Below are 24393 nucleotides of genomic sequence, written 5' to 3' on the forward strand. Positions count from 1 at the left end.
ATGATACATTCTTGACTCCTAAGAGTTACTCAGCTGTGTTCGCTTAGGTAAAAATACTTGGAACCATATCATTAAGTGAATTCTAGAACTGTTTAAGTGGATTTTTGTACAAGCCCTGCCTTGTTTCAGAAAGAATTTAAGGCAACTCTAAATATTCTATTGTACTTGTCATAACTTCAATCTTGAAAATCCATAATGGCCACATGACGCACTGAAATTACCACAGTAAAACTTGACACTAGTAGTATGAGTCTCTTTATAAGTGCTTAAGATTTAGTATAAGGTTCAGTGTGTAAAATTAACACATTGTTTTTCTTCTTTTACAAGAGCTGGTGTGTTTAAAATTATCATTGTAAAATTGTCTAAAAATCAGCTTTGAAGCAGAGCCCTCCTATAAACAAGTATATTTTGCTGTGTTGCTCAAATAAGGAATGAACTTTATCTTTAGAGCATATTTCATAAACATAATTTACATTTCTATATTTAATGTGGGCAAAAGAAACTTAAGGACTAACAGCCTGTTTTGGAAGACTACAAAGTAAAATTTAAACTTGTTTAAATTTCATTAAGTAGTCATTTTTTAACTCAGTCAGAACAAAGGCTATTAATTTAAAATGCTGGTGTTTTTTTTTTTCCTCTGAAAATTTTAACTGGGGGATACTGGTAAAGATTGAATCACATATGAATGAATACTTGACTACAAATGGAATTAATGTTTCCTATTACAAATATAATAGGTACATTTAACTTTAAGAATCATGGAGAGTGTTCCCACTAGTAGTCTACCTTTACCCTCACCTCTGAATTGTGAAATATTAAAAAGATTAAAAGCTCTGAGACATTATTTCTTTTTAAAATATTATGGAGGGCCTCCCTGGTGGCGCAGCAGGTTGAGTGCAGCGCTGTGAAGCTGTCCACAGCCTCCGCGGCGCCAGTTCATTTCCCAGCCAGCCAGGGAGAATCCCACATGGCGCGGCAGACCTCTCCTGTCTCGCCCGCTGCTCCCCTCAGCAGTGCTTTCGGTCGGTCTGCCTGTTCTGTTTCCTGCTCTGTCACTGGTGAATCCTCTCACCGTCCTGTGACTCTGGCCTGTACCGCAGCTCTTGTATAAATAAAAATAAATCTTTAAATATATATATTATGCAAATTTTTTTAAATTTTCGGCATAAATTATGCCAAAAGAAACTGTTTTAGTTGAGGAGGAGGAGTGGATGGCAAAGCTCATGGTTACTCAGATCTATGCATGTATTTGGAGACTTGGTTGGAACTGGAAAGTAGTATCCAATATTCATGCCCTAGCTCTCTATGCAGTGCATTTTTGAGATTTCATAGGAAAGGATGAGCAGTGATGAGCAGTAAAGATCCTCTCAAAAGCATATGAAACAGACTTACGGGGCATTTGTGTTTGTTTTATCAGAGAAGGGGACATTTTGGTGTATCCTTTTAAGTCTCAAGCATAGCTAACATAGTTAAATGCTTTTTTTTTTTTTTTTTTAATGTTTGATCTGTATGTAAGAAGATAGGACAAATAAATATGAAGAATAAAATTTGGAGCCAGGAGACATAACTTGAATCCTGATGCATATATCAATACTGAATTTGAGGGCCAGCCTCTTCTGTGAATCTAAAGATGTACAAGTAGTATTTTATCATAGGAGTTGGGAAAAATGAGCAGGGGTAATTTCATTCATAGACATTGGATTAGAGAATACACATCACAATACAATGACCAAGTAGTCAGTAATCCTAAAAGCTAGTAGGAACAACAAATGAATACAGCAAATTACAAAAATCCATAGTCTTTTTATACATAAGCAATGAACAAGAAGCAAAAGAAATTAATAACTTAGTAATTGATTGCGAGCTATTCTCTCTTTTCAAAGCAATCTAACAAAGGAGATAAAAGACCTACACTATGAGAACCACAGGATGTTACTAAAGTATTCCAGTTGCGACATAGAGATGGAAGGACATCCCATGTTCATTGATGGGGAGAATCAGTAAAAGCAAAATGACTATCCTGCCTAATCTGCATCAAAATCCCAGCAATATTTTTCAAAGAACCTAAACAAAAAATAACGAAATTTGTAAGACCTACAAAAGGCCTCGAATTGCGGAAGCAACCCTGAGTAAAAAGGAGAGTAATGGCAGTATCAAGTTACTTGATTTCAAAAACTACTGTAAAACAGCAATATTAAAAATGGTATGGTATGGCATAAAAATAAATAGGTCAGCGTGACAGAATTGAAAGCCCCAAAGTAAAACATTGTTCATATGAGCACGTAATCTATAAGACAGCTATGATCATAAAATGGAGCAAAGACAGTTTCTTTAATAAATGGTGCTGGAAAAAATTGGAAGGCCACACACAAAAAATAAAGTTGAATTACTAAAACTTAAACAAAACTAAATTCAAATGTGACAAAGACCTGTGACAATAAAATACATGGAAGAAAACAATTGTAATCATTTCATGATACCAACAATTACATATCAACAATGAAGTTTTTTGGTAACAACTTCCATGGCAAGAGAATTAAAAACAAAAATAAATAATTGAGATTAACTCAAGGTAAAAAACTTATGTACAGCACAAAAATACAAGATGATTACATAGACAACCTATTGAATGGGAAAAATATTTGTAAAATAGATAACTGATAAGGGATTAATATCCAAGATATAGGGCCTCCCTGGTGGCGCAGCGGTTGAGCGCTGGATTGCGAGGCTGTCTGCAGCCTCTGCAGCGCTGGTTTGATTCCTGGCCACCAGCAAGGGTCCCACATGGCACGACAGACCTCTCCTGCCTCGCCCGCTGATCCCCTCAGCAGTGTATTTCGTCACTCTGCCTGTTCTGTTCCCAGCTCTGGTGAATTCTCTCACCCTCCCATGCTTCTGACTGTACCCAGTGCCTGTATAAATAAATAAATAAATCTTTAAAAAAAAAAAATCCAAGATATATAAAATGTTCATAATTCATCATTTTTAAAAAACCCAACAAATAGCTATGGACAGTCCACCAAAGATGATATCCAGAATGCCAAAAGACATGAAAAAAAGTTTATCATTTCTAATAAGAGATGCAGACTGAAACTCATTGAGATAACTCACACCCACAGGAATAGCACATATTTAAAAAGACCCCCAGCAACAAGTGTTGCAGAGAATGCAGAAAAAAAAGAAACCATAATACACTGTTAGTGTACTGGTGAACTGGTACAGCCATTTTGGAAAGCAACTTGGGTTTACCTTAAAGAACTAAAAATGCAATCCCACTCCAAAGAATATGAGACCATCAACACAAAACCCCAGATGTGGGCCTCCCCTGGTGGCGCAGCAGTTGAGTGCCGGACTGTGAAGCTGCCCACAGCCTCTGCAGCACCAGTTTGATCCCTGGCCGCTGACAAGGGTCCCACATGGCACGGCAGACCTCTCCTGTCTCACCCTCTGCTCCCCTCAGCAGTGTATTTCGTCAGTCTGCCTGTTCTGTTCCCTGCTCTGGCTCTGGTGAATTCTCTCACCCTCCTGTGCTTCTGACTGTACCTGGTGCTTGTATAAATAAATAAATAAATAAAAATCTTTAAAAAATAAAAAAGCAAAACCCCAGATGTTCCACAGTGTTCAGAGCAGCACTGTTTACAAAAGCAAAGATGTAAAAGTAGCCTAGATGTCCATTGAAGGACTATTGGATCAAGAAGCTGTTGTCTGTCCACACTGTGGAGTCGTAGTATACAGCCCTGAGAAAGGATGACATGCAGCCATTTTCATCAAAGTGGAGGGAATTTGAGAGAATTGCTTGCAGTAAAGTAAGAACAATATAGACAAGTACTGGACATTCACACAGCAAGACAATTCCTAAAACACTTTTGAAACCAGTGGACATCAGTAAACAACATCCTGAGGGCTCTGAGGTTAAGAGGGAATGGGGAGGGCTCGGGGCAGGGGACATAAGGGATGATGGTAGGGGAAATATTTTAAAGAATACAAAAAAAAAACCCAAACCCAGCTTTTTTGGTAAGAGATACACTGCATTGTTCAGCGAGATTGGGTTGCCTACAGATGCTATTCCCTAGTGAGGTGTCAGTGTTACAGTGCCAGTTGGGGATTCTTGGGGACTGCATTGATCACTCAGACTCTGTGAGTTTCCAGGTGGTCCAGAGAAGACAAGTTAGCTTTTCCAAAGACCCACAAATACTTGAGAGATCTAGAACCCACCCCAAATTCAGTGCCCCTGTGCTGCCTCTTTTAGTGGAGAATGGAGTCCTACATTGATAAGGAAATGCTACCTAATCCAGCCTGTCAAGCATGATCATGGAAAGGGATCTTCATGGGTTTCAGGTTCAAAGCCCCAACTCTGCATTTTATGGGCACAGTAACTGTGGGTTAGAGAGGTGAGGCGTCATTATAAAAAGAGTAGTTCTTTTCTCTTTCCACATTTATTAGCCGTGTGGATCTTCTGTAAAGAACTTTCCCTTGTCACCTATTTAGTTACCTTCAAATACAGACTATGTAGAAAAGATAGGGTAATATGTCTCCCTTTCATTGACTGGTTTTGGGGGTGTTGGTTTGCTCTTATAAAATCCAAATGCATGTCAGGTTGTAGTGAGAGGCGCTATTTTGGAGACAGTGGTCAGGGAATGCCCTTTTGTTTGAGTGGCATTTGAGCAGAACTATGAGTAAAAAGGGTGAGGAGAGCCACGTGATAGGAGCTAAGAGCGCCCAGTATGAGAAGCCAGTGAACGTGACTGAAGCCTAGAGTGTCAGAGGAGGGAGCAGAGTGGCTGGGCCGCCAGGAGCCTTGCAGGCTGTGGTCAGGAGCTTGGATTTTATTGAGTGAAATGGGAAGTCACTGGGGGCAGGATTGAACAGAGCAGTAACAGTGTCACTGCAAAGCGTAGTACGGGAAAAACCTCATTTTAAATACTGCTTCGTTAACACCACTACCACCATCTACTTTACCATCGAAGCTGTAACAGAATGTCTGTGTGACTCCTGCATAGTGTCTGGCGTGGAACATCGTAGGCCCCTGGAAATTTGTTCAAGACATGTTATAAAACACACTCCAGAGTCTTAGGTGTGCTTGACACTAATTTGGTTTTGACACAATTGATGAAGTCTGTGTTTGGTAACTGATAACTAACCAACTCTTCAGTTGCTTCTTTAAACTAGTTTAATGTACCTGCCATTGCATCTTATTTATAGCTAAGAAGGACATGTCTCCTATCCAAAAGCGCAATCAAAACTTTTAGATGCTGGGTTAAAAAGGAGGGTCAGATCACTCCTTTTATATTGCAGTCTAGTCTGTGTGGATACCTTTTTAACACATGTTAAAAGAGCAAAACAAATAAAAAAAATCCCATATACCTATCCATTACTACTATTTATTTGGATTTTACAATATGGAGATGTTAAAACTTTAAATGCATGTAACTTAATTCTTGCACTGCATTGTAGGGAAGCGGTTGTTTTTCCCTTTTAGTGATGAGGAAAGTGGGCTTAGAAAAGTCTGACGTAAACTAAGGCAGGATTTGCAGCCAAACTCCTGTGTGGCCCCTATGCTTTGTGTCATTGCCCTGCCCAGCTGTCTGCATAGTCTTGAACCTGTCCTGTTGTAGGTATTCAGTACTTACTTGAGTTAAGTGATATTTCCACTGGAAGCAAGAGATGAGGTCTTAGAGCCAGCTAGCTTAAAAGGGGGGTGGGGGGGGAGGCCTATAGGTGTGTACTACGTTTTGCAGTTTACTTAACTGCTAAGTACCTTGATAGTCCTTGTGTCCAACCATCAGTCCTACTATTGTGTGTGAGTTGTGTTGTTTGTTTCATTGTTTGTTTGCTATTTTTGCATTTGACTACTAGATTTATGAGTCAGATATAGCAGATATGTTGGGGTAGAGTCTTTGTGAACTCTGCGTTCTAGGAATGCATAGCAGTCGGTCATTGACTGTAAACACGGACACCCACGTCCACACACACCAGAGTGTTGTCTTCCTGAGAGCAGGCACTCTGGATGCCCTTTGTTTGTGGCATACAGTAAGTGCGTGCGAATGAAGTTGCATGCATTTGAATGAATGAATGACCTAATGACTGACTTGTGATCATTTGACTGCTCTCCAGCACTTGTCATTACACAGGGACATAGTTTTAGTGGAGTGTGTGGGAGAAGCCCAGGGCAACTAGATTGCCTGAGGGCAGCACCTAACAACCCTACCTCCAAAATTGTTAGACTCCCCTTCCCAGGGACCAGATACCCTCCAGCACTTTTCTGGAGGCCGGACATGGAGGTGGGGGTGGTGGTGTGGAACTTTGAAGTTTCTGTGCTTTGTAAAATAGAAGTAACCAGTTCTGGTATTGTCTGGTCTCCATCTGTTTCAGAGAGAAGACTCCATGTATAAAAGACCATAAATACAGAGCAAGTAATGAAAAGGAAATACATTGTATCCAACTGTTCATACCAGCTGTCTCTATAAGCTTTGCAGGTGATTCTCACATTTTAGCTTATGTGGTCCTATAGAATTTGAATTTTGCATAATGAACAGTGTAACTTTCAAAAGCTAGAAGTTTGATGCTCAGTGATGGCCTTAGATACATGAGTAAGGAGAAGGATTATTCTGACTCTCCCTCAGTCCTCCCCTGTAGTGGGTTGTTGGAAAAGTCATGATGCATTTTTGCTTGAAAAACATAGAAGAAATATGTCATGACTTTTCCGACAACCCAGTAGAAATTAAGAAAAAGGCTACGCTTATGTCAACAGCAGCACACTATAAATATAAAATTTCCGGCCTCCCCTGGTGGCACAGGTGGTTGAGCGCAGCACTGTGAAGCTGTCCACAGCCTCTGCAGCGCCGGTTCGATCCCGGCCAGCCAGCGAGGGTCCCACATGGCGCTGCAGACCTCTCCTGTTGCACCTGCTGCTCCCCTCAGCAGTGTATTTCATCAGTCTGCCTGTTCTCCTCCCTGCTCTTGTCTCTGGTGAATCCTCTAACCCCTCCCCTCCCCCCCGCATCTCTGGCCTGTACCCCAGCTCTTGTATGCATAAGTAAATAAATCTAAAAAAATAGTCCCTAAATGCTAACCTTTTAAATATATATATATATATATATAATTTTACTGAATATATATATATATATATATATTTTCACTGATCAGTAACCGTCCCAATCATTGGAACAGCCAAGTTTTCTAAAATATCGAGGGGTGATTGACAACCACTGCTGAATTTGGAGATAGTGAAGATCCACGCTTGGTGTCTGTAGGGAGGGATAGAGAGATTTGAAAATAGAGTTAATTGAAACTGAACTGATTATAGGGGAAAGTTAATGAAGGGAAAGAGTGGTATGACAGCCAGATTGGATGAACAGTGATTGGATGAACAGTGGATCCCTTCACAGTGAAGAGAAGGTCAAATAAGAAGTGAGACTTGAGGAGGAGATTTGAACTTCCCAGAGGACATCTAGAGGGAGCAAAAGTTGGAGTGTTGGCTGACTGGTTGGGGCATGCGCTAGGTTTCAGGTTGTTGAAATGTGGGTGGATGTGATCACTCAGGGAGAGTGTAGGTGAGAAGATAGCCAAGGTGGAACCTTGAAGGACATCAGGATTGGTGTAAAGATGAGCCACCGAATGAAGTGCAAGAAGAAAAGGCATTTGGAGAGACTAGGAAACAGCCAGGGGGCGTGGGCGCAGAGGCAGCGGGGTGTGTGGTGCCCCGTGTTCACGCAGATTCCTTTCTGCAGATCTGACCCACGGCTTCAAGAATGTCAGTTTTAATTGTAAAAGTTCTATATTAAATTATTCTTTTCCCTAAAATTTTCAAGTTAAATTTCTCCTCCAAGGCATGGTTATCTTTGGGATTCAAGCATATACCACTAAGTACTTTTAGAAGCCAGCTTACCTCCAGCTTGAGAAAAGTAGGTTTGGATTTCCAGAGCTCTCTTTAGAACCCTGGCAGTGGTTGGCTTTATCCCAGTGATAATTTTAGCACAGTCTAAGGAATCCTACTGAGATTTCTTGAGAACCATATTTCTTTTCTTTTCTTTCTTTTTTGAAGGGATGGGGAAATTAGTTGCATTTGAAACTTAAACGGTTTTTTACAATTACAGTCGATAGTTTTGTCTGTTTCCCTCATGGATTCCAGTTATGTCCAAGACATAGTTTAGGCAATTATAAAATATTACTAAATTTTCTTGAACATACAGAAGAACTGAGTAGCGATGAAAACCCATGTATCTACCACGTATCTACCAAGTGGGACCTTGACTTAGAAGTAGTTGGCATGTTCAGGAAGCAGAAAGGACTGCAGGCCAGACCTCTAATAAAAGCCAGAGGGCTGTGCTGGAGCTGGGGAGAAGCTAGAGGGCCATGGATAGGGATTTGGTCATTATTACAAGGGCAACAAAACTATTGAAGGGCCTTAATAAGTGGATTCTTGTTATTCCCTAAAATTCCCCCAAATACTGAGAAAGGAGGGCAGAAGAGATGAGAAAGGCAGATGGAGAGGCATCTTTAAGCCACCCAGCTCTCACTTAACCAGTGTGACTCAGTTTGGGCATCTCTATACTCTTGGGGTTGTCGCTGCCCAAACTCAGACATGGGGTTACAGTCTCAGCCTTGGGGTGCTGCTGCGTGTGGGTCAGGCCCCTTCGAAGATGCTCCCCACTCTGGGCAGGAAGCTTTGTAGTTGGAGCGGCCGTTCTTGGTGGGGTCTCGGCTGTCATTTGAGCAGTGTTGGGAGGTCATGTGTCATGCTATGAATGGATCATTGTTTCTCATGAAGAAGGATAGAAGAGATTGAAGGAAGAATTAAGTTGTGAAACACAACTCTTTAAATTTATTTGGTTCCAAGTCGTCTTGCTCCTCTTTACTGCTAAAATCAATTACTGTTTAGTTGCCCACTTTAAAAGTAGAAATGAATGAAATAAAAATTAACAGTATGATCTGTGTGTGCATATATGTGCAGATGCCTGTGTGTGTGACATTAAATAACTTGTGGGTTAATTTCAAAGTTTGAAATACACTGCTTCTGTTGGTTCTGTCTTAGCTTCAATATTGCTAAGATAAATTAGTAAATTGACAACCTTTCTCCTGCATTTAGCTACCCATTCAGCTGTTTTGTGTGCAGTATTTTATGTATTAAGGATAGATTGTTTTATATTATAAATGTATTTAAATTATATTTGAGCATAAATAAGGAAGTGGTTATGGAAACCTGAGAAAAAATGTCAGTCTTCCACCCTTTTCTCGGTCCCTCAAAGTAACGTCTACCAACTTTGTGGCTGTTTCACTGCTTTCTCCACCTTAGTGATCACACTCCGGTGACACAGCCAAGATTTCACCTCGGCCACTTTTGTACTTATAAACTCAGTAACAAAATGAATACTTAGTAGCTCTGTGTTTAGTAATCTGACATGTTTATTAAGAATGTTATTTCTTTAAAAACTGCTCTTTACCCTGCCAGCAGTTAGCGCTCTGGGCCTGTTCATTTCCTGCCTTCTCCGTGGTCACTCCGGAGCCTTTCCTGAATTGTAAGCTTTTCTGTGTTTTCAGCTATGTGCACACGTTAGTGTAAAATATTTAACAAACCTAGACATAAGAAACAAACATATCTCTAATGCAGAAACTTTAAACTTTTGGGAGTTTTTTGTTTTGTTTCTCTTTGGTTTTACTTCCAAAAAGTTGACTACCTCTGGGCGAGGATGGGTGACTCTGAGAACATGCGTGAAAGGAGTCAGAGACTCAGCATTAGTGCTTTCCATAAAGAACCATGTACTCTTCTGTAGTAAGTGTACTTTATTTTAAAATCAGTAAACCATGAAAGAATATATGGTGAGGGGTGGGAGAGAGGGCAGGAGGCGAAGCGGGGGACGCGCGAGCTTGTGGGTGGATGTGCTCGGACCCCGCTGACCAGCGCCTACTTCAGGTCTGGCTGCCAGTCACACACTGTTTCCGTTTCACGCTGCGGTCTTCCCCGTGTGTCCGCAGCATCTAGGCTGCCTGAACTCTAACTGAGGGCAGCGTCATGCCTCCTTTTTGCTCACAGAAGCGCCTTGTGCGTGCGTTCTCTTCGGCAGCGATACCTGCAGTATGACTTGAAAACTTCCCTTTGCCCTGGAACGTCACTTCTTCCTCCGCTGCAGCAGAGCTGAAAATATCTCCGTTGCATAGCACCCTGGCACTTCCTGCAAAATACCGTTCAACATTCCCACCCTCACCCAGCTTGGACTTGTAGCATCACGATTATTTGCAGAGCACTAGGCAAGATGATGTTTTCAGAGATTTAGTGTGTGACTCCACTATGTTTATAGAGAAGCCAACCTGTATTGCACCCTCCCTCGAAAAAAGGGGGCCAAAAAAGAAAAAAAGTATTGAAAAAAGTGATCCCATCCAATCAGCGAGAGAATATAACAACTCTCTTGTCATGGGAAGGATGATAAGAAGTAAATGTATGCGCCATTGCGTTATGAGACCCTGGGGTTGGAACATTCCCCTTTGGTTAGATAAGCTGTATGGTTTTAATTAGATGCCAAAAGAAGGTTTACATGCTGACAGAAGGTGAGCTGGATAGGTGACGCTTGGGTATGGAGATTGGTCAGAACAGATCACTCGGTGCATATCGAGAAATAACACCTGTTCACTCATTGGAACATCTCAAATGTCAGAGAAAAAGCATTCAAACACTTCCTTCAAATGAAGTTTTAAGCCAAGTACAAAAGAGGTCATGTGGTGCTGTACAGTGGAGAGTCTCTGTGTTGATATAGGGGCAGGGGTGGGGTGGGGAGTGGGGCTGAGGTGTCTGAAACCCACCACTCCCTACTTTGGTGGCACTGGTGCCAGAGACAGTCACACACAGGAGTTTGGAGTCTTCCTGTATTAGAAAGTCTCATCTCAGTGAGCTGTCAGGTGCTTCTCTGAAGTGTTGTCTTCTAGGGTCTTATGGGCAGCTGTTAGTGCCTGTGAGTATAACTTGCTTCAGTTTAGTTAGTGAAAGAAATTGTGACTTCTTGCATGTCTTCAAGTCCCTTCCATTGTTTGTCTTGCTGACTTTTTTTTTTAATGATGACTTCTTAGAATAGTTGATGTCCATCTTTTATCTTTTTTTAAAAAGATTTATTTGTTTATGCATACAAGAGCTGGGGTACAGGCCAGAGATGCGGGAGGGTGAGAGGATTCACCAGAGACAGAGCGGGGAACAGAACAGGCAGATTGACCAAAGTACACTGCTGAGGGGAGCAGCGGGCGAGACAGGAGAGGTCTGCTGCACCATGTGGGTTGCTCCCTGGCTGACTGGAGATCGAACTCGTGCTCTCAAACTTGTGCTTCAGAGGCTGCAGATTGCTTCATAGTGCTGTGTTTAACCCCTTGCGCCACCAGGAAGGCCTGATGTCCTCCTTTTATATGATGTAATGTAGTTTGTGTATTGGAAGTGTTTTCTACTACCCACAAAAAAAAAGAATTTCGCCCCCAAAGGAAAAAGCTAAGAACTTCCAGAAGTTTATTACCCCCAATGTTTCATCTAGTGAGTTCTTTCATAGGCGATAGGAAACGGCCATATCCACATAGAAACAGTACACACTAAAACTTGTTTAAGGGAGTCGAGGTTCTGGTGGCCAAGACTCCCTCTAAGGGTCTCTTGAGTTCTCTTGGGATCCTGTGGCTGACTGAAGGTGAGGATGGGTGTGCCAAGGAAGTGGGGCCATATTCAGTGCGACACTCTGGGGTGCTTCCCTCCTAAGTGGCATGAACCCTGGGAAAGGACCATCTGGAGAGGCCGACACAGCGGGCCTGCAGCCAGGACCGAACTTGCCTCACTGTTTGCCTTGGCTTCCTCAGCTGTAAAATAGACATATCCATTGACACGGAGGTGGAGCGTGGTAATCCAGGACTCTGGGTCAAGTAGACCTGGGCTTGTTTAACCACCTGGTACCTCGAGGCAGTTTCATAACTCGCTGAGCCTCCCTGTGCAGGGGAGCACTCGTGGCCCCAGGGAAGTGCTGGGAAAGGCCCCTGGTGGCTCAGGGCTTAGCATCGCGTCTGGCAGTCCTCCGGCCCCGTGTCATCAGCACCACTGTGCTCCTCCTCCGTCGGGTGGTAGGGAGAGCAGGTGGAATAAAAGGTGTTTTGAAAAGTACCAAGTATTCTCTAATTCTAAGAAATTGCTGCTCTGATTTCTCACATAGATACATGGGTGGGTTTCCCAGTTCTTGCTGATTTTGAAAGTCACGTGCAGTGACTTTCCAAACACAGGTTTTCTTCAGAGTAGGGTGTTATAAGTATGTCTTCTGTTGGCCTCACTTTTTCTCACTTGTGCCTTGTGCTGTGTCCCCAGGTAAAGCAGGCAGAACGCAGCGAGGCGTCTGTCGCTGCCGCCATGCCGTTCCCTTTTGGGAAGTCTCACAAATCTCCAGCAGACATTGTGAAGAACCTGAAGGAGAGCATGGCTGTTCTGGAAAAACAAGACATTTCTGACAAAAAAGCAGAAAAGGTATTTTTGGGGGCTTTATTGTATATTTTTAATCTTTTGATGAGGAGCAATTGTAAGACATATTATGAGCGGATTTTAAGAAATCAATAAATTCAAGTTGGGTTTATTTGGGGCTTTAAAAACATGGTCCTAAAGGGGCCTTTGCAGCTGCTTGAACACAACATCTCCTGTACTGCCATAGAATACATATTTCTGACTTTTTTCTTAGTTTTTCATTTGAGATTTTCAAGTTACATTTTGTTGCTGAAGCGGTTTCTCTGATTTGTTGAGATCGGTGTTTGTATCAGCATTCTTCCTGGGGAGACGCCTCTTCTGGTTTTCTGTGTTCCCTGTACCCGTGATGAGTATTTCCCTTCCAGTCACCACAGTCCAAAATCTGCCTTGGGTCCCAAGTTTATCTCCCTCATCTTCTCCAAAACATGTCGTCATTCACCAAATAGCATGAACTCTCACTTCCTAAAGGGCTTGTGAATCGATCCTGACTTCTGTCTCTATTTGACAAAGATCCTCGTGACCTTTTTATAGACATTAGCAGTGCTTTTTCCAAAATACCACCCCTAGTTTAGCCCTTCAGTTTAGACTCCTCGAGTGGCACAGAGGCCTGCACAGCTGGCCTCTGCATCTCCAGGTGGATTTTTATCCCCTTCCCTTACTCTGGATGCACCAGCGCGCTCAGCCTACCTCTGGGCATGGAGTCCGCTGTACAGTTTTTAATGCCTTTTTCTTGTTCTCCACTCTCCATTTCTGCCTCAGCCCCCATTCATCTTTCATAATCCACATTTCTTTTTCCTTGATGCCCAGAATACTCCCTCCCCTGTCTCACTCTTGCCACATAAACAAATCTTCATTGGCCACCTCCTTTGGAAGTGCCAGGACTGCCTCCGTCTTCAGCCCGATTCTCTTGTGTTCTGTTTTTGTCTTCCTTGCCATGAGAGACCCCTTTGTCACTTCTGGCCGGCCTGTGTAGCCCATATCATCTGACACCATGCTGTTGAGTGGATGAGCATTTGATTGGAATGAAAATTGCCACTTCATCTTTTATTTTAGCAGGTTGTTTTCTGTCTTGGGCTGAAGGTTAGCTTTCTGTCTTTTTAAGTCTAAGACTGATTTACCTGTATTCTCATGAGGGAAAGAAGTTCACACTCATGGGATTAAGATTCGTAATTACAGACTATTGAACTAGTACCCATTTCTGACATTGGAATTAATCTGCAATTAGTAAAATTTTCTATAATTCAATTTCACTGTAAATCTTGCATAAAAGTTCCAGTTTATTGGATGCCTCTAATAAGAGATGTAGATAAATGTTAATACAATTAAACTTTTTTTTTCTTCTATGTCTGGCTTGACAGAAACAGCTGCATTCTCACTTGTGTCTATGTTCTGTGTGCTAGCGTGTTATTTTGGTTGAAGTGTCTATAAAGCCTATGTGACCTCATGGAGGTGTGTACTGGAATGGCATCTAATGAGTAGAGGCCAGAGATGCTGCTAAACATGGGACAGCTCCCCAAGCAAATAATAATCTGGTACTAATGTCAGTAAGACCAAAGTTGAGAATTGCTCTAAACCTCGGCATTAATAGGCCTTCTACTATTAGGATAAACAAAGCAAAGAAGCATAATTGTTTTCTGAAAAACAGATTTCATTTCAAAAGAAGGGAAACAATTCCGAAGAGCTATCCGTGCAAATTTCTTTTTCTGAAATTGATTAAAAAATATAAAAATTTCTGATTTACTTGCCAAGGTGGGAAGGGAAATAGCAAATGATGCAAATGGTAAGAGGAAACTAAGACCTGAAAACATGGAAAGATGAAAACCTAATTACTGAGTTAAAACCATGAAAAACAACTTTGACGGTGTACCTAATAATTAAAATTTGAAGGTAGCCCCATTAAAACCTCAATGCTTACGTGATTTGTTGCATAGCATTGTCCTGGAAAGTCTAGCTGATGCATTTAGAAATAAAATATATAACTACTGCATATACAGAGGAAAGATTTCTGTTGAGATATTCACATCTTCTCAAAACACAACAAAATCAATGCAAAAACAAATAGCTGAAAGAATACAAAATTCATAGCTTTCCTCAATACCAATCATAACTGCCTAGAAATTGTAATTTTTCAAAAAGCATTACATATATAGTAGCAACATAAAAAATTCAAGATGTGGGCCTCCCTGGTGGCTCAAGGGGTTAAGTCTCAGCACTGTGAAGCTATCTGCAGCATGATTTTGATCCCCGGGCAGGGAGCGTTATAACCTACATGGGGCAGCAGACCTCTCCTGTCTCACCTGCTGCTCCCTTCAGCAGTGTATTTCAGTCAATCTGCCTGTTCTGCTCCCCACTCTCTCTCTGGTGAATCATCTTCCCCTTCCACCCCCCCCTCACCTCTGGCCTACACCCCAGTTCTTGTATGCATAAATACATAAAATAAATCTTTTTTTAAAAATTAAGATGTCTGGGAATACTTTAATCAGTATGGAGAACCTATATGAAGAAAACTGTAAAACTGAAATAAAAATACTTCGTCTCTGTTAATTGAATGGGGTATGGATAAGATGCCATTTCTTCTCCAATTAATTTTTAAGCTTGAAGCAATTCCATTCCGCTTAAGCAGGCCATTTGTACAGATGAAGCAGGATCATTTTGTACCTTGACAAAGAGTGATTCTGAAGTTCTAGAAGAATATGTAAAATAGCTCCAAGAATATCTAAAAATTCCAAATCGGGGTGGAATTTAGGAATCTAAATCCAACTTTGTGTTGAAGCAGAACATACTTCCCACATCTACACATAGTCCTCCAGCCATGTGTAGTGGACCTCCTCTTCCTCGATTAGGCCAGAAGACTTGGTGACTCCTGTCACAGTTCCCAAATCCAGTTCATCAGCAGATCTGCCCACTTTAACAGAAAATTAGAAACCAGAATCTAGCCACTTCTCCCCCATTTTTAAAATATCCCTGGTTTGAGCTACCAGTGTCTCTGCTCTGAATTACTGCAGTGTCCTTCTAACTGGTTTCCATTGCTTCCCAACGGCCACAGTGATTCTTTCAAAATGAATCAAAAGGCAAAAAAGGAGGTTTTTACTCCCCTCAGAGTAAAAGTCAAAATCCTTACAAGAGCTGAATTAAGTTCTGCAGGCCAAATCCTGCCTGGTTCTATTTTTGTAAGATCTGTGAACTGAGAATGACGTTTACTTTTTTAAAGGGTTGACTTAAAAAGTAAGGAAGAATCTGCAACTATCTGCCCTTTAATAGAAAAGTTGATCTCATTCTTGCCCATGATCTTGGTCTTCTCTTCTGGTTCTCCCCTCCATTGGCTTCCTTTCTTCAGACATTCCAGTCACTCTCCTGCCTTTAGACCCTTACATTTAGCTGTTCCCTCTTTATGGAATGTTCTTCTCCCCAGCTCTCTGCTGGCTTACTCCCTTATACTCACATCACTTTTCACCCAACGTCCTATTTGAAATACACCCCTGCCTTCTGGCATTTCTATCCCCCATCAACCCTGTCTTGTTCTATCTCATATAGCACTTAACTTCTTTAATATATTTAGTGATGTGTTTATGATTTATTACCCTTGTTAGAATATAAGCCTCCCAAAGATAGAGTGAAATAACTATGTGTATTTATTGAAAATGGACCACGTAACAGAGTTAACATGAAATGCTGTCACCATGTCATACTTCTGGAATCTTTGCTTTCTACTGATGAGGATAAAATAGATATCGCTGAGCATATTGTAGCAATGTACATTGAGTTTGTGACTTGGATGGGGGTGCAGTAGCCAGGTATCTTCTGAATAGCAAGTGGTGGCTCACATGTGGTATCACATTCCTCTTCGGTGCTACCAGCCACTGAAATAGGGAAATAAATGACTTCTCAAGAGGTGTACCCTATTGCTCCTAGTATTCCCCATGTACTTCTGTGCTCATTAATTATTTTCTCCTGTAGTTCAAGAGATGTGATTGGATGAATAATTATACCCAGTGAATCTGATGAGTGAATCACGGTTTGCTTCTAGGCAAGTGTCCAATGATTTGCAGGATACTGTCCTTCTAAGCTGTTTATTTTTTTAAAAATTTATTTATTTTTGCATACAAGAACTGGGGTATAGACCAGAGGTGCGGGGGGTGAGAGGATTCACCAGAGACTGAATGGGGAGCAGAACAGGCAGACTGACTGAAATACACTGCTGAGGGGAGCAGCGGGTAAGACAAGAGAGGTCTGCTGTTCCTTGTGGGTAGCTCCTCAGCTGGGGATCCAACTCTTGCTGCAGTTGCTGCAGATAGCTTCATACTGCTGAGACTTAACCCCTGCATCACCAAGGAGGCCCTGTTTGATATTTATTGTCATTGATTTATATGAGGAGAATTAGCAGACTTCATTAACAGAGTCTGTGAATGTGAGAAGTTGGGGAATAGCAAACTTGTTGAATGACTGAATCAGGCACCAAAAGAAGGGTCATTTAATGGAATAATTGGAGGAGAGATGGAGGGGGAGGACATGACCTTAACTGTTAAAACATGGTATGAATAAAAGTATAGTTCTGTATTAGTATTTAAGAAAAGAGAGTAGATGCCAACAAAGAAAATAAAACTGGATCACTAAAAATAGTTGATTAAACCAAAAGAGGGCATAAGGAGAAGAAAGGGGGATTAAAGAACAGGTCAATAGGACAAATGGGAAACAAATGGCAAGATGGTAGACTCCAGTGTGCCATGTCAGTAAGCACATTAATGGTCTGAACACCCCAATTGAAATGTGGAGATTTTCAAATTGAATGTCCTAACTATATGTGCCTATAAAAATTGTACTTTGAAGATAATGACACAATTAAGTTAAAAGTAAAAGGATGGGAGGGCCTCCCTGGTAGCGCAGGGGTTAAAGTCTTAGCGCTGTCAAAACTATCGCCAGCTACTGTGGCATGAGTTCAATCCCCAGTCAGGGAGCTGACCCACATGGCACAGCAGACCACTCCTGTCTCACCCACTGCTCCCCTCAGCAGTGGATTTCAGTTGATCCTCCTATTCTACTCCCTACTCTGTCTCTGGTGAATCCTCTCCCCCACCACCCCTCACCTCTGCCCTACACCCCAGTTCTTGTATGCATAAATATATAAAATTAATCTTAAAAAAAAAGTAAAATGATGGGAAAAGATACACTGTGTTAACACTTGTCAAAAAATTGGGGCTCTCCTACTATAATAGATAGAAAATGATTTCAGAGCGAATATTATCAGAGATAAAATTATTTCATTATAAAATAGGGATCAATTAATCCAAGAGATCTAATAACAGCTTTAAGTAAAGCAAAAGCTGTAAAAAGAAATTGTTAATCCACAATTATAGTTGGAAATTTCAGTAACCCACTATTAATAACTGATAGAGCAAGTAGGCAGAAAGTCAGTCAGAATTTTCTAGACCAAAATGATACTGTCTACCAATTTGACCTGATTGACATTTAGAGTACTTTACCCAACAACAGCAGAACATTCCTACTCCTTTGAAGTACACATGGAATATTTTTAGTAAATGTAGACCATATTCTAAAAGAAAAAATTTATGTATTATGTTCTGTTTAGTGACTAGAAAGGAATTAAATTGAACATCAATACCAGAGCCTTGGAAATACTCCAAGAATATTTAGAAACTAAATGTCATATTTCTAAATTAGAAAGTATTTAAGTACAATAAAGATGAAAATACCTGGGCCTCTGGTGGTAGAGAGGGTATGATAACATGCTTTTTTTAGAGGTGTGACCCTGTACCCCTAAAATATATACAGTGTTGTAAACCAACATTACCTCAGTAAACAGAATGAAACAGTTTATTAGAATTGGTGAGCTGTTACTGAAATACTACTTGAAATTTTTATAGCATTAAATGCATAAGGCAGGAGAATTCAGCTTCTGTTTGAAGAAACTAGAAAAAGCACAAAACACAAAGTAGCAAGAGAAAGGAAATACATACAAATCAAATCATAAATCACTGAAAGAAAAAACTATAAAATAAAAAACTAGTTCTTTAAGAAGATGAATAAAATTGATAAACTCTAGCTAAGGTTGATAAGAGAAAATTAGAGATGTAAATTATCAATATCTGGAATGAAGTTAGCATCATTATAGATTCTACAGGCACTGTAAGGAAATATTATGGAAAACTTTGTCCAAAAACTCAACAACTTAGATATCAGCAAATTCCTTGAAAGAAACTGCCCAAGCTCACTTAACATGTAAATAACCCTAACTGCCCTGTACCTCTTAAAATAATTCAATTTGTAGTATTAATTCTCCTTCAGAGATCTAGGCACAAAATAGAAGGGCTTAATTTACCTTATTGCAAAATTATAAAGCTACAGTTATTACAACAGTGTGTTCAACATAAAGATAGACAAAGAGACCCATGGAACAGAATAGAAAATCTAGAAATCTATACATTTCTGGACAATTTTGACAAAGGTGCTATTGCAGATTCAGTGGAGAAAGGATAGTCATTTCAACAATTGGTGCTAAAATAATTTGATAGCCACATATGCCCACATTCCCCAAAAACTGTTGGCTCCATGCTTCATGACATATATAAAAAATGAACTAAATATAAAGCCTAAGATTATAAAGTTTCTAGAAGAAAACAGGAGAAAGTCTTTAGGATCTTGGGCTAGGCAAAGAATTCTTATACATGTCTTGAACAACCTACTCTATAAAAGAAAAATTGGATAAATTAGAATTCATCAAAATTAAAATCCTCTGTTCTTTAAAAGACACTGTTTATAAATAGAGTGGAAAAAAAGCTACAGGCTGAAAGAAAATTTTGTCAAAGTGTATGTCTGATAAAAGATTGCATCCAGAACATATTAAGAACTTTCAAAACAAGAATTAGCAAACTTCACCAAGTGAGACATACAGACTTCAGATAGGCATTTGAAAAAATGTAATCATTAATCATAAGGGAATTAAAGGGTCAAAGCCCAGGATGCAATACCACTGTATATCTACTTGAATGGACACAATTAAAAATGTGGACTGAACGGAATGTTGGTGATGAGGCAGAGCAAGTAGAAACGGCTGGTGGGAACATGCAATGATGTAACCACTTTGGGAGACACTTTGACAGTTTCTTAAAAAGCTAAACTCATGTCTAGTTATTTTACTTCTAAGTGTCAACCTGTGAGAAAGAAATGCATCCAGATAAAGACTTTCACATAATTGTTCATAGCAGGTTTATTTGTGTAAAACAGGAAATAACTCACGCACATAGATAAACCAGTACCTCCATAGAATGGAATACTACTCGTTAAAAAAAGAATGAACTCTAGGGGCTAATATCTAAGATCTCAAATAACCAATACAACTCAACAAAAAGAAAACAAAAATGGGCAGAAGAAAAATGGGCAGAAGAAAACAAAAATGGGCAGAAGAGCTAAACAGACACTTCTGCAAAGAAGATATACAGATAGTCAGTAGGCACATGAAAAAAAAGTTCGACGTTCAGCATCACTGTTCATGGTAATGTAGACTGGTCAATCCCCTATGGAGGGTCCTCAGATTAAAAATATCTACCATATGATGCAGCAATTCCACTCCTGTGTATCTACCCAAAGAATGCAAGAAGGGATGTCTGCGCTCCTATATTCATTGCAGCACTGTTTATAATAGCCAAGTAATGGAAACTAGCTATGTGCCCAGCAACAGAGAGGTGGATTAAGAAGATGTATATATACACAATGGAACACTCAGCTGTTTGAAAGAAAGATGGACTCTTGCCATTTTGACAACATGGATGAAACTGCTGAAGGGTATTATTTAAAGTGAAGTAAGTCAGAAGGAGAAAACTGGATGATTTCTTTCATGTAGACTGTAGAGAAAGAAAGGAACAGACAAAACTAAGCGAAAACAAACCCTAGAAATATGACTGCATAATTGAGACGGCTAGAGGGCAGGGTGGATGAAGGTGGGCATAATGACAGGAGGGGCCCAGTGGACTATGGCAGAGGATTTTGGGTGATTTGGTGGTGGGTGTGGTGTGGTGCTATATACCTGAGGAGGTATGGTCCTGTTCCCTAAATCATATACAGTAAACCAGTATTACAACAGTTGTTTTTTCATTAAGAAAGATGAATTAGGGCCTCCCCTGGTGGCGCAGCTGCCCACAGCCTCTGCAGTACCGGTTCGATCCCCGGCCGCTGGCGAGAGTCCCACATGGCGCGCAGACCTTGCCTGCCGTGCCCGCTGCTCCCCTCAGCAATGTATTTCGTCAGTCTGCCCATTCTGTTCCCCGCTCTGGCGCTGGTGAATTCTCTCGCCCTCCCATGCTTCTGACTGTACCCAGTGCTTGTATAAATAAATAAATCTTTTAAAAAAAAAAAAAGATGAATTAAAAAATCATGAACTGCTATCCACAACAACGTGAATAAGTCTCAAAATATATTGAGTGGAAGAAGAGGGACTCTGAAGAGTATATAATGTGTGATTCCATTTATACGAAGCTCTAGAAATGAAACATTCCTAATGACAGCAAGCAAATCACTGGTTGTTGATTAAATTGTGGGGGGTTGAATTGGAGGGTTAGAGTGGGGTTGGTGAGGTGAAACGACTACGAGGGAAGTAGGAGTCTTGTGATGGAAATGTTCACTGTCTTGATGGTTTCACGGATGTGTACACAAGCACAGACTCCTTAAGTTGGACACTTTCTGTGTGCTTTGTTGTATGTCAGTTATGACTTAATAAGAAAAGACTTTCCATTACCAACTGAGTTGGAGGTTATGTAGAAACCACATATATACACCTGGAGAATAAGTCATGTAATAAAACACCCAGAGAGATTATTAAAAGCTTAGGTTACAATAATTGAAGTGCGCTGTTTAAATTTAAAGTAATCGTCATCTACTCTGGTTCGACAAGTCCACACCTGAAATGTAGGGAATTAAGGGGATGACCAGACTTGCACAGAAATTCAGAACTGCCATGGAGAAAACTGCCAGTTGAATGAACTAGCAGTGTGAGGTAGAGAAAGGCTAAAATTTGAGCAGTGTGACTTTGTAGGATGGAGCGAAGCCCTAGCTAGAGGCCTTAGCAAAGTGTTTTAGGGACTTTTCTCTGAGTAAAGGGAACATTTCAGACAGTGACAGGAGATAGGATTAAGACCTACGAGTGGAAGAAAAAAGTCGCATTTCATCTTGATATTAGGAAAAATGACAGGTGAAATCGGGATGGTCAGAGGGTGGTATGTTGCCTGTCTCTGCATTGGCATGGGCTAGGCAACCACATAGGCACTGCCAGAGGAATTCGAGCTCTGCAAGGTTGATGTATCCTTGTTTTGGTACAACCTTACTTGGTGAGGTAACTTAGAGACAGGCCTCCATTTCATTTTGGGGTAGAATAGATTCCTGTTAAGATTCTCATGATCCCCATGAAGAAAGCTGTTGTGTTGTAAGTTGTTGGAGGACACCCCACATAGTGAGCAGAAGGGCCTTGACCCTAAGGCATGTGAAAACACATGCGTCTCGGAGGAAAACCTCCGAGTGACAGGACTTGGTGTTGAGAGCCTGGAAAGTGACCTGCGTGGAGTCAGGCTTCTACATCTCCACAGTCTGAGAATAACAAAATGGAGAGACCCTGCGCAGTGAGTAGAAGGGCCTTGACCCGAGTCCCTAAGGCATGTGAAAACACATGTGTCTCGGAGGAAAACCTCTGGGTGACAGGACTTGGTGTTGAGAGCCTGGAAGGGACCTGCGTACATCTCCACAGTTTGAGAACAACAAAAATAATGAGCGAACTTCCCAGGCTCTGGCTAGGGGGCGATAAGATTATGTGTGTGAGAACTAACCACCTGGTACCCTACTGTCTGAGGTAAATGGATAATAGTAAGAAAATAGACTAATCACTCATGCATGTTATCATTATGTGGTATGCTTTGATGTTACACCTGCTGCAATTAAAATAGTATATAATGAGCACTAAGACATAAAGAATTACTGCATGCTGGACATGACAGTCCCCCATGTCTGATTTCCCTCACCGTCGTGCCCCAGGTCTCGGACTCACTAGAAGTCCACCGTAAGTAACCCATTACACAGAGTCAGAGGTGGGATTTACTGTAGCTCTGCCAAACCCAGGGTAAAATTGTGTATGTTTCTGCTTTACTCCTTATATCCATGGACATTTTCTCTTTCATTTCTTATGATATTGTAGAGAAAATAATACACATCTGAGTGTTTATTCCTTTATTTATACCTCATTGATATTTTTACTTGTTTTATGTGGTATAGTTACCATATTAAGACTTGGGTAAAATTCAGATATGTTAGCCCCTTAGGAATTATGCCACCAGACCTTTGAAAAAAAAATTTGTAGAAAACTGCTTTCCTCCTACCTTTAGAAAAAATGATTTGTCACACCATCCTTTTTTTTTTAGGTAACTGGGGCACCTGGGGTGGAGTGGGGTAGGGTGGAATTGGTTCTTTCGTGGCTAACAGTCACTCACCCCTTGCGTACAATATAAAGAAGGTATGGCCACCCTCCCTCAGCTTGTTCTTGACTCCCTTCATCGCTGTGAATGCATGTGTTCACAGAGTTGAATAGCGATATTCACTCATTTCATGAGAGGAATAAGTCTGCAACATATTTAAGAGGGGAGGGAGCAGCCTTTTCATAGCATAGCCATTCCACAGTGACTCGTGGTTACTAAACTTGTTCAGCGTAATCTTTGACACCAGAAGGTTATTAATAGGTTTTTCTTAGTCCATGATCTTTCAGTTTTGACTGCTCAGACATTTTCGGTAGCAGAGGGCATGTATTTGTAGGATTTTAATTTAATATAGGAATGAACATGATAGTGGAACTGGTCTCATCATCAAATATTGGCACCAACAATATTTCTCTGTGCTTTTGGATTCCATCTCACATCCTTTATCTTCAGATTCTTTGATTTAAGGACTTCCTTTTTTCAGTGAGGTCATTTAATAGATCCATTTTTGAGAGCAAACTTTTATTTAAGGCAATAAATATGGATTGGTATGCATTTAAAGGACTCTTGTTTGAGGGGATTGTTTTGTTAAAAGAGTGGGTCTAAAGAAACCCAAGAAAATATCAGACAAGAAAGGAACTATCTGGGCTCTTTGGGACATTTCTCAATAATAATTAGTTACATGTAAATTATAACAATCTCTAGCTAATGATAAAAAGAACAAGAAAATCCTGCTTAATCATTTCAAAATTAGTTCTGAATTATGCCTCCTGGTAATTGTGCACAGTAATTGGAAGGACAGTCTTTTGGAAACAAAGACAACAAAAGTAACTACTGTCATTAACTCTTGTCAACTTTGGTGAGAGATTCTCAACTTGATTGTATCCACAGACATTTCAGTGCCCTCATATATGTGGGCTGGTAGGCACATGGGTCACATTTTATACCTGTATTAAGTTTATAACCTAGTAAAGGAAATAGGCACATAAATAATGTGGAGAGAGACTAGAGGGTATATGGAATTTGTGGAAACCAAGTGGATAAAGCAGTCAATACTTCTGTCAGAGGTACAGAGGCAGCATTACCTTTAAAGTGACATTTGAGCTGATTTGTAAGGAGTTGGTCAGGCAAAAAATGAGGGGGAATGGAATGTGCTGCAGCTGAAAGTATGGCGTGTTCAGACAACAGTGACAAGTTCAAGGTAACTTTATTAGCAGAGATAGAAGGGAATGGTAGGAGGTGATACTATAGATGTAGATTGTAGATGATTGAAAAGGATCTTATATACTAACTTTATACTGAGGAAGCTCAAGTTGTCTTGTTTTGCTTTGTTTTAAATATTTATTTTTAAACAATTACGAATTCTTAGGAAGTTGTAAAAACATCTGTAGGGAGAGCCCATATTTCTCCTACTGGGTAACGTAACTATGTACAATATGAAGGCCAGGAAGTTGA

The 24393-nt window shown here is 40.6% G+C and overlaps 1 protein-coding gene across 2 annotated transcripts in view; it reads left to right on the forward strand.

The window, feature by feature from the left end:
• CAB39 (calcium binding protein 39) overlaps positions 1-24393 on the forward strand; it is an 83312-nt gene that overhangs the window by 22538 nt on the left and 36381 nt on the right. Inside the window, exons 2-3 of one of the 2 annotated variants that reach the window (XM_054700145.1) lie at positions 6373-6476; positions 12320-12475. In XM_054700145.1, coding sequence (XP_054556120.1) covers positions 12362-12475 — 114 coding nt within the window. In that variant the 5' untranslated portion in view covers positions 6373-6476; positions 12320-12361. The remainder of the gene's footprint in view (positions 1-6372; positions 6477-12319; positions 12476-24393) is intronic. The other variant, XM_037524196.2, reaches the window with a different exon arrangement.

The sequence above is a fragment of the Talpa occidentalis genome, unplaced genomic scaffold, assembly GCF_014898055.3.
Source record: "Talpa occidentalis isolate TD23 unplaced genomic scaffold, MPIMG_talOcc4v2.1 talOcc4.3, whole genome shotgun sequence".
Classification (NCBI taxonomy): domain Eukaryota; kingdom Metazoa; phylum Chordata; class Mammalia; order Eulipotyphla; family Talpidae; genus Talpa; species Talpa occidentalis.